At 42.6% G+C, this 10,090-nt stretch overlaps 1 protein-coding gene across 1 annotated transcript; it reads right to left on the reverse strand.

Annotated features, from left to right (window-relative positions):
• Positions 1–1,218: 1,218 nt before the first annotated feature.
• On the reverse strand, positions 1,219–9,614 carry HSPA13 (heat shock protein family A (Hsp70) member 13). The gene is made up of 5 exons (XM_074901883.1): positions 9,558–9,614; positions 8,048–8,388; positions 6,921–7,134; positions 6,166–6,333; positions 1,219–4,659 (listed from the first exon to the last, which is right to left on the reverse strand). The coding sequence occupies exons 1-5, from the start codon at positions 9,580–9,582 to the stop codon at positions 3,989–3,991; spliced, it is 1,419 nt and encodes a 472-aa protein (XP_074757984.1). The 5' UTR covers positions 9,583–9,614; the 3' UTR covers positions 1,219–3,988.
• Between the last annotated feature and the right edge of the window lie 476 nt (positions 9,615–10,090).

Genomic DNA, 10,090 nt, shown 5'->3' on the forward strand with positions numbered 1-10,090 from the left:
ACTTGGTTGGAGACAGTATGAGGGACCCAACTGTTCATCCCTGTGAGGAGCTACTGCTTGGTCTCCTTTTCCAGCTAAGCTGCTTGGGTTAGGGAGAGGAAGGGTGGGAGAGACGGGGTACAAGGGCAGAGTCTAAAGTGAGAGTGAGGCTCAGAAGGGCACCAGGACTCTTTCATTTTCACAGGGAGAAACATGGAGCAGAACCTGCCCATGGTCTGCTTCAACTTCCTTCTCCACCACATTCAAAAATCCCAGAGGCACCATCTTCTCAGGTGCCACTTCCCCCAGCCCTGCTTCTAGTCCTTGCTCTTCACTTTCCTGGCAGTATCACAGGAGAAGCTGGAAAGAAGTCAAGGGGAAAGACCTCCTTTCCCTCACAGGAACATACACATTTCTGCCTCGTGCTTGCCATAGCTGGTTGCTGTCTGGTGGAGGAAGGTTGGAGGGTTATCATAGCTTTTGCATGGGGGAAGCAAGAGGCTTGCAAATGTAGCATTTTCTCTGGCTGCTTCTGGGCAGAAGTCATCTGTGAAGATTCTGGACTGACTAAAGATTCATTTATGAAACACCATCATAGTTCAGGCTCTCTAGACCTTACATTTCCCAGCCCAAATCTCAAGGTGACACACATGTAGAAACCATCTCACAGCTGGAAATACTGACAAGTTGGAACCTACTGAGTAAGCTTCCCTGCCTGCAACTTTTCAAACATCACATTTGCTCGTATTCTGCATGAACCTGTCCCCAGCCTTCACCCTGCACATGCTGGGAACCATTCCCCACATCCATCCTCCCTCTGGCTGCTGACCAGTGCAAGGAAGGGTCTGTTTCTGCCCCCCATCCTGTGACCCAGCAGGCAGGGCACAAGTAGCTTAAACATAGGAGTGCTCTCACTCACAAGAGGAGCAAGGATTTCACCACCCCCTTGGACCAGTGCTTCTTCCTTTGTCCCAGTCATTCCTTGCTTTTCTTTGTATCAGCCTGCACTTTTCTTCTTGGTTCCATTCTTCCACACCAAAGTGCAGCCTAAGGATAAGAGGTTTTTTCCCCTCCCACCCCAATCCCTAACATTGCTCTGTACCACTTCCCAGAGAATATCTGTTGCTCCAGGGTGTAGCAATCCCTTGGCAAATTGAGGGATTACAACCTCATCCTCTAACCTCCTAAGGAAGACAAGTGCTGTTACAGTATTTCTGAGAAACTGAAACAAGACATATCCAGGGGTCAGAAACTGCTTTTATTAAAAACATTCTAAAAGGTTATTTATAAAATGCATTTCATCATTTGCACTTGGAAACAATTCAGGAACATACAATTGTTGAGACATCTTATACTTTCAGAATTTCAACTTGCAAAACAAACTTTAGCAGTATAAATTTTACACACCGAACACCACAGGCAACCATACTCAGATTTCAAGGATTATTTGCAGAAAGATTTCAGCCTTCAAATATCAATTTGTTTAAAGAGAGACTTCTGGTTAGCAGCACATGCGCATACCTGGAATATCCACTTAGTACAGTGGACTCATCTTTAAAATTCAAGGGTTTGTGCCAAAATACAGTATTAAAATCAAAAAGATACAAAATAAATAACCTGACTGCAGAACTCAGAAAAGTAATTTAATAAATAAGGATGCATTGTGAGATATCCAATGTACAGTAGCTTCTCAAAAAAAAAAAAAAATCATCGGTATAGAAATCTGAATAAATACCCTCTTGTGATTTTTTTTAAACAAGTAAACAACTCACCCTTCCCTTACATTTCCCAGATTAACACTGATGGAGATTTAACTCCTTCAGAGTGAAGGAGTATGCAAAAGAAAAAGAGTTCTTCATTTATTTTCATTAAGAGTTAAACAGTTAAAAGTTATGCCCACACTCCTACCTAACTTGTCCCAAAATTGCAAAAAGCTTCTAATAGTTTAACTTCATTGTTATCTGCTCATTTTACACAGTGCAAAAAAAAAAAAAAAAAAAAAGAGTAAAGACCTACTGTAACTCCAGTAGACTTTGAGATGAATTTACAGCAGGGCAGAAGGAAAGGCCACAGTGACTCCAAAGATATTAGAATATGTTGAATTAAATACTTATATCTGCAAAGCAAAGGCCCCAGATAGCAACTGTGTACAAGAACTGTACTGTATATTGGCATTCATCTATGTTTTCACTGAAGAGGCACTTCTTTCAACACTGGAGTTTTAGTTACTGAAAGTTACATACAGACTTAGACAGGGTCACTTCCAAAGTTACAAAGGAAAAAAAATCCTCAAATAAAATCACTTTGGTTTTCAACTCAGGGATATTAAAAAGATGTTAGCAGTATTTTGGGAATCTTCTGTGAAGTTAAACAATGCTGATGGAATGTTTGTGTGTGCAACTGTGATTCAATTTAAGAGGTTTTTAATTAGATTACTTGAAAGATATGTTTAGACAATAGCTATGCAAATAGCTGAATCAGCGCAGCTGATTTATGGCAGTGCCATAAATCAGGCCTACCACCAGGAGAGTAAGCAGCCTATTTTAATATAGTCATAGGTTAGACAATAAATCTATGCCCCACATGTTATCTTGGCAAGCTTAATACAAACAAAATTATTCTGGAAAAAAAAAAAATGCTCAGAACCACCTGTTACTACACTTACCTGATTAAGACTGGCTTGATGGATGTTGAAGCCAGTCTTACCCAAATGAAGTATTTTCATCGTAGGAAGTTCTACACAGATAAAAGAATTAAACTGGCCTTTAAATATTGATTTAACTCTAAAGAGAGCAGAATTGTCACCATTTTTTTTTTCAGCTTATTACTTTTTTTCCTCTTCTTATGCATTTGCTAGATAGCTGTGTAGCAAACTATTTGCCCAAAATAAAGTTCTAAAATGTGCCATCTCAAATCCTGCATTACACACACTGCTTTCTCCCCAAAATAACAGCTACAATTTCTGATCTATGTTGTTTAGCGTGGGGATTTGAGAAAACTTAAACCAGAGATACAAGCCAAAAAGTACAAAACAGTTGGGTGAATTTTCATTTACTAGGACTATGGGAACTAGACTTCATCCTGGCAGTCCCTTCTGTCCCACGCTTTCTCCCTGAGAACAGTAGTCTGGGGTACTCCAGGGGAAAGACATCACACACTTGTAGATGTGCAACAATGAAAATTGTGTTGGTCAAACTCAAGGGAAGATATAAAGGTGTGGCTTTAAGATACATAAAATTACTGCAGTTTTCGAAGAAGGCAGGGGGAGGTATAAATAGCCAGGGATATGCCCTTGTTCTCTGTGGAGAACATCAAGTGGTATGACAGCAGCACCTGTACATGAACCATCAAAGCCAGATCAGGAAGTAAGCCCTTGGAGACACACTAAGTAACTCCACATTTTAAGATGGTTCGGCTGAAATATGAGACAATTTTTCATATCGCCTCAGTAATACCTTTATGCTGTTATGAACAGCAGAAGAATCACATGAATGCGTAAGTCTCATTCAAGCTGCAACATGCCTTTTAAAAAGGTGCTTAAATGCTCAAATGACTCAATTTAATAAATAAATTTAAGATCAACACTGCTAGCGCTAAGTGTGTTAACACCGCTTCACATTCTTCAAAAGTAAATATATTGGACCTGGGAACACCTACAGTACCATACCACAGTATCTCTAACCTTTGGTCACACTCCCATTGTATTTTAAACATACACCTCTTCAGGATCTGCTAATAAAATTTAGCAAGAAAATGTGGCTGTGTCATCACGAGCATTTTCACCTAATATCCAACGTACAAGCAAATACAGGATACCTCAGAACTTCAGAAGTCATTCGTACCTTTAAAGTAACATCTAGCTTTAATACAGTTAGGTGTCCAGTAACACCTAACAAAAACCTTGCAAAATTAATATAATATGACTAAGATTAGGCTCCCCTGCCAGACAGGTTAAGTATGCACCATCAGAGTACACTTTTGGAGAGATGGAATACAATGGGCAAGAATTTCAGTTAAAATTAGTCTTCCGTAAATGCTTATTAGGAATTTCTATAGCGCTGACTTGAAGAGGCCAGGACCCACCAACAATCCCTGCTTGGATTGCTACGCCCATTACAACTGCTAGATCAGGATCTACAGAGGTGTTAGGTTCCTTTCCAAAGAAATCCTGAATAACTTTACGTATTTGAGGAATCCGGGTGGAACCTCCAACTAACACAATTTCATCCACTTCTGCTTTATGTAGGTGGCCTTCCTTCAGCACTTGTTCAATGGGCACAAGAATCTTCTCAAAAAGGTCCTCATTTAACATTTCAAAAAGCTTCCTAGAGATTTCCATTTCAAACACAACTTTGATAAAGTTGTTATCTACTTTTGAAGGGTCCCCAAGATTTCTCAAATCTTCTGTTTTTTGTGAAAGCTTGCCTTTCAGCACAGTGTTTGTTTTTACTTCACTTTCTGGAAGTTCTTCTGTAAGCTTCCTTTCTGGCATAGTCAGTAACACCCTTAGTGTAGCTGCCTCATGTACAGTCAGATTTAATTTAACTGCCTCCACAGCCTGTCTGAGGCGATGTATTTCTTCTTTTCTTGTTGGCAGAGAACCATACGTTTGATGGAGCTGATCATATAAATACAGCATCAACCTCTGATTAAAATCCTGTCCTCCAAGTTTGTTGTTACCTGAAACATCAGAATAGAAGGCATCAGACAGACCACCTCCAAAGCTTCAGAAAGCAGCATGCATCATCTCCTTTACTGGAAGATGTGCTCAAGGGCCAGAGCAATGATACCAGGACTATAAGCACAGCACAAGAGCTCACAGAGCTGCAGGCGTAATTGTCGTCCACTGAAGAACACACAATGGATAGTAGTTTCCAGATTCTTATTTAGCAACTATTTTAGAATCTACCCCCTCAATGTTTTTTTCTCCTGGAAATGCTCTGCTACAACAAAAAAGCAGTAGTTGTTAACTCAGGGGTATTCTCTATAGAAGAAAGCACATAATAAATTTCTAGCTGGAACCCTATAACTGAAGTGCAATCTCTCACAACAAATTGTTTTTCCAGCTAAAATTCCTAGTTTTAAATTTCTCTCTCTGCCCAGAATGGATTTTTCTCTTAACACTTCCACAATACATGTTTACTGTGATTACTGTTTTAACAGTTTCAAGTTAATTCAATGTCTTCATGCACCCACATGAAAAACTACATTCTACTGAAGTGTATGTACACACCCTGCCAAAAGCAGAAGAAAGTGATAAAACAAACTGAGCATTTCAAGCTCTATTAACAGGTATATCTTATATTAGCCTTCAGAGAGAGAGAGAAAGAAAAAAGTATAAACAGTTTCTACTGCAAGATGATTCTTGCACCACGTTTGCAAAACTTCAAATGATTGTTCATGCTTTCCATTCAACAGAGTTAAAAAAAATGGCCTGCAGATTTTCATCTGTGTGGAACAATACTCTCAAAGTTTCCACTGAAAACAGGAATTCACTTAGTGGACCTCGACCTAAATAAAGGAAAATTAATCTGCTGATTATTTCTTGCTGTTCCACTCTTATTGGACTGAGCAGCAGCTCACATCAAAACTTGTTCACCGAAGGCAGTGCAAACAGTTAGCATGGCATCTCAGACCGGTCTGAATCCAGGTCACCTGAAAAGCAGTTGTGTATTTGCTAGTTTTACCAAATATCGCTGCCAGAACTCTTTTCCAAGTGATGAATCACTCTGGCACATATGTATCAGAAAACTTACTTCTGGGTTAGCAGCATGCACACTGGAGCTGGAGCCAAACACAAGGCAAGGGTGCTCTAAAGCACTGATCAGTGGTTTGCCAGTATTTCCAGTTTGGACAAAGGTAACAGATTTGTACCACCTCCAGCCCCCAAAAGCACAGTCAAAGTAATTGTAATACCCACTAGCACTTCACTAGTGGGCACAAAAGTTAATAGCCATGGATAAAATGAAACCACAGCTTACTCCTTTAAGTCAGCCAAAACCTGTGAATTTATCTTAATTGTTGAAGCCAGTCACAAACCTAATTTTGCATGAAAAGCAGCTGAGAACACGTTTGGAGAACACTTTGTGACAAGGCTGGTATGTTTTAAAGAGCCCCTCTAGTGGTGACATTAGGTGCACCTTTCCTCCCCCCCCCACCCCTGAGAAATTAAAGCATTTTTCTCACCTGCCATGGCCCGTGTGAGGAACATCCCTCCTTGCTTGTTCAACAGAGACACATCCAAAGTTCCTCCACCCAGATCCACCACCAGAACATTAAACACATCAGCTTTGTGGAGTCCATAAGCCATAGCTGCAGCTGTGGGTTCATTGATTACTCGCAAAATTTTTAGCCCTATAAAGAGCAAAGATCCAAGTAACAGTCAGATACACTTCAGAAAACTGCAATTCTCACATCATAATGACATTTACCATTAGTCATTTCATTATTTTTAACCAAACTTGCCTTAAGTTAGATGCCAGATCTAAAGGAAATAATTTTCTAAGCAATAATACTCAATGAACTCTTCTTATTTAAGCCTAAAGTAGTACTACTTCAGCGTCAGGGTGAACTCATGAACCATGATTTGCCCAAATACATTTCTTCCAGAGAAACCTTGCCAAGGAGATTTATTTCACATGTTCTATTTCTGTTTAAATTGTCCAAGGGTGCTCTGGATAGTCTCTCTATTTGGAGATTAACAAGACAATTCTCCCTGAAGTAAAACTTACTTCTAGCTCTCTATGTTGGCATTAGTCAGCTGCACCTGTCAGTACCTAAGAGTTCTCTGCTGTTCCTCACAATTCTTAGTGGTCTGTAAAAACCAAAAAAACTGTTCTGAAGTTCTCAATCATTGATTCTATATCTGCCCCAAAGACATCACTGTTAGTGAAACTGACCTGAAGGTTTCATAGAAAAATGCTGGAATAAAGAGACATCACCTGCAAGGTTAGCTGCCTTAATGGTAGAATTCCGTTGCCTCTCATCAAACTCTGCTGGCACAGAGATCACCGCCTTTGAAATGGGCATGCCAAGATTGTCCTCTGCCATTCTCTTCAATTTCAGTAGCAGCTGAGAGCCAATATGCTCTGGAGTGATGTGAAAGGTTTCATTAATTGTCACAGAAAATTCAGCTGATCCATTGTTGCTGAAAATCTAGGAAGAAAAAGCAATACAACCCACAGGTGGGAAGTCTTTTTCTTACGTTCTCCCACCAAATGTTTTATTTGCATATAGTCTGTTTATTCTGGAAAAATAAGAATGTGCTTTTGTTGCTTCCTCAATCACTTTTATTCCTTGACTACAAGTATTATGCAAAACATGCCACTTAAGGGGTCTGAGTATTATCCAAAGTAGTGACAACCACTGTGCCCAGGTGAGACACATTAAAAAAAATAAGACCTAGCAACCATGTAATCAGCTTCAATGCCACATTCGAAGATAAAAGTACTGCTTTTTATTCGTAAGGTTTACCCTACTGATAAAGCCTCCTGTAGGTTCTTTCTGAAAGGAAGCTAACTGACTGGTATTGGAACAGCTTCTCTTGACAAGTAAAGAGCTCAAAAACTGTTTGTAGTACCTGAAAATCTGTCTCTTTTCAGAAAATACTACACCATGCTAAATCAACACAGTACTTTTTTTTAAAAAGCAGCTTCCAAGATCTGCTGCTGGTCAAGTAAGCACTAAAAAAGCACTAGGGAAAAAATGCACTGGGACAGACAAGATGTATTTTTTTTTAAATCTCAGGGAAAAAGTGAAGTTTCAGAAAGCACAGTTAGAATTTCAAGTTGAAATTTATACTTTAAGAGAACGTGCTGGAAGGTTATCCAGAAACACACTGCACAGTGATTTTCTAGAGGACCCTGTCCTCTACTATCAGCTCTCACACAGAAGTAGACAACTTCCACAGACGTTTCCTCCTCCCCTCTCTGGATACCTCTTACAGTGTTCAGGCTTATCAGATTTATCCAAATGACTCAAGGTCAGACAAGTGGGTCACCTTGTTGTAAGCTATTTCAAGCGTCTATAGTTTAGTGCTCGGACAGAACTGAAGAAGATGGCTACTCACCTTAAAGGGATACCTGCTACTTTCGCTCTTCAGTTCTTCTGAAGTGAAGATTTTCCCAATGAATCTTTTTGCATCATATATGGTGTTCTGAGGATTTGAATCAGCCAGTTCTAGGCCATCATATCCTACATACACACCTTTCTCTGTGAAAGAGACTATACTTGGTATGCTCTTGTGCCCACTTTCATCTGCAATAACCTTCACCTCCCCTGTTCCAGGAAGAAAGACACCAACAGAGCAGTAAGTTGTGCCAAGGTCAATCCCAATTACTTTCGGCGTAGGCATTGGTAAATATTGCTGTGCTAGATAGCCAGCTAACAAGAGAGCCAGAATAGCTGAACCTGAAACACAGATTTTTTTAAAAAATAGGGTTAGAGTATCTACTGCTGCAAACCTAGAAGTCAATGCAAATTACACAGTATTATATATTACCCCTCATGCAGTTTTATTTCACGCTCTGAAGCCTATTCAGCTACCTGATTAGTTTTTAACTTCTTCAAAGATCACCACCAAATTCAGGTCTCTTAGTTCGAGAAAAAGTGATTAGAAGAGTCAAAAGTCTTGGTCATTAATTACAAAACTGATTTACAAAAGCCCAAGAGGTACAGCAAAGCCAAAAAAATCACTCTGCTGTAATATTTTTTCTTCCTCTCTGCAAGGTACTTCAAGACTGTAGGCTAATGATACTTTGGGGGAACTTCCTATGAATGACCCCCAAGGGACATCTAGTTAATGAGGCCACACAAAATCACAGCGAAATGACAAATTTCCAATTCAAAGATCTCCTCCAACTTCACTAGAAGTCTAGAAATAAGGAGGTACCAACCCATGCTAACTCCACTTATTTTAGTCATCACTCCCAAAAAGCACCTTCCCACACCTGAGTCTTTTCTATGCCTTGAAATCAAGGGGCTGAGTAGCTTAAGTACAGAGTAGGTTTGGGGGCTTTTTTAATTTTACATATAATCAACCGACAAAGCAAGAAACCAAAAAACTAACATAAAGCAACGCCTCAGAGGAGATAAAAAAGCACCACCAAACAAACAAAATCCCAAGAATAAAACTAAATAGCTTAAATGTCACAGTGGATAAGCTCTTTTTCCCAGCAGGGAAGCGTGGTCACAGCTGTGCTTCAAACAAACTAGTGAGAAAGCACAGGTTTACTTCTGGCTATGAATCTTCCAAGACCTTTCTCAGGACCAAGCCACTGAGCCCTTCGGCTTTCCAAACGGAGGACACACCCGCACCATCCTGAAAAGCCCGTCCGGAGCGATACGCTGACAGAAAGAGCCCCAGCCACACGACGCAGCCGCGCTCAGCGCCCTCCGCTTGAGGCCAGTGACGAGAGGCGCCTGGGCCCTGCCCGGCGGCGGCCGCCGCCACACCGAGAGCGGGAGCTCCCGGGGGCTCCCTAGCGCTCCGCCGGCCCCACCGCCGCCCGCCCCCCGGACACCGTTCCTTCAGCAGCCCGAATGGCGGACCAGGACCCCGGACCCCCGCCCGCGCTCACCCAGCACCGCCATCTGCCCGGCCATCGCCACACGCCAGCTCCAGCGGCACCGCCACCGCCACCGCCGCCTGCTGACGGCTCCTTCCGGGCCGGGGCTGGGCGCGGGGCACGTCGGGGCCGGTAGTACGCGCGTCCCGCCCGCCCCGCCCATGCTGCCGTACTGTGGAGGAAAGAAAACCACAACTCCCAGGAGGCATAGGGGCGCAGCTACTTCCGGCGGACAGCAGCCAATGGGCTGAGGGAGGAGGGGCGGGGGACAGGCCGGGCCGCGATACCTGCTGGGAGCGGTAGTTCGGTTGGTGGCGGCGCGGCCGCGGCCGCCATCGCCGTGGCAACGGCCGGGTGCCCGGGACGGGAACGCCGCCCAGCTTCCCACCCGCCTCCAGGGCCCTTTCTTCGGCGCAGGGGCAAGGGCAGGGGCCGGGGCAAGCCGCGGGGGCCCGACCTGGGCAGCCGCCGCCGCCCCTCGGCAGCGCCCTCCTGCCGGCGTGAGGCGTTAGAGACCGCAGATCTGGCACTGCCAAACCGGCGCA

This window comes from Athene noctua, chromosome 1 (genome assembly GCF_965140245.1).
Source record: "Athene noctua chromosome 1, bAthNoc1.hap1.1, whole genome shotgun sequence".
NCBI classification, from domain to species: Eukaryota; Metazoa; Chordata; class Aves; order Strigiformes; family Strigidae; genus Athene; species Athene noctua.

Bases quoted from the DNA above. Each gene is read 5' to 3' on its own strand.
- HSPA13 (XM_074901883.1), bottom strand. From the start codon at position 9,582: ATGGCCGGGCAGATGGCGGTGCTGG. The intron at 8,389-9,557 runs GTGAGCGCGGGC...TCTGTGTTTCAG, and splicing joins CGGGCAGATGGCGGTGCTGG to GTTCAGCTATTCTGGCTCTC. The intron at 6,334-6,920 runs GTGATGTCTCTT...TGCTCTTTATAG, and splicing joins TAAGGCAGCTAACCTTGCAG to GGCTAAAAATTTTGCGAGTA.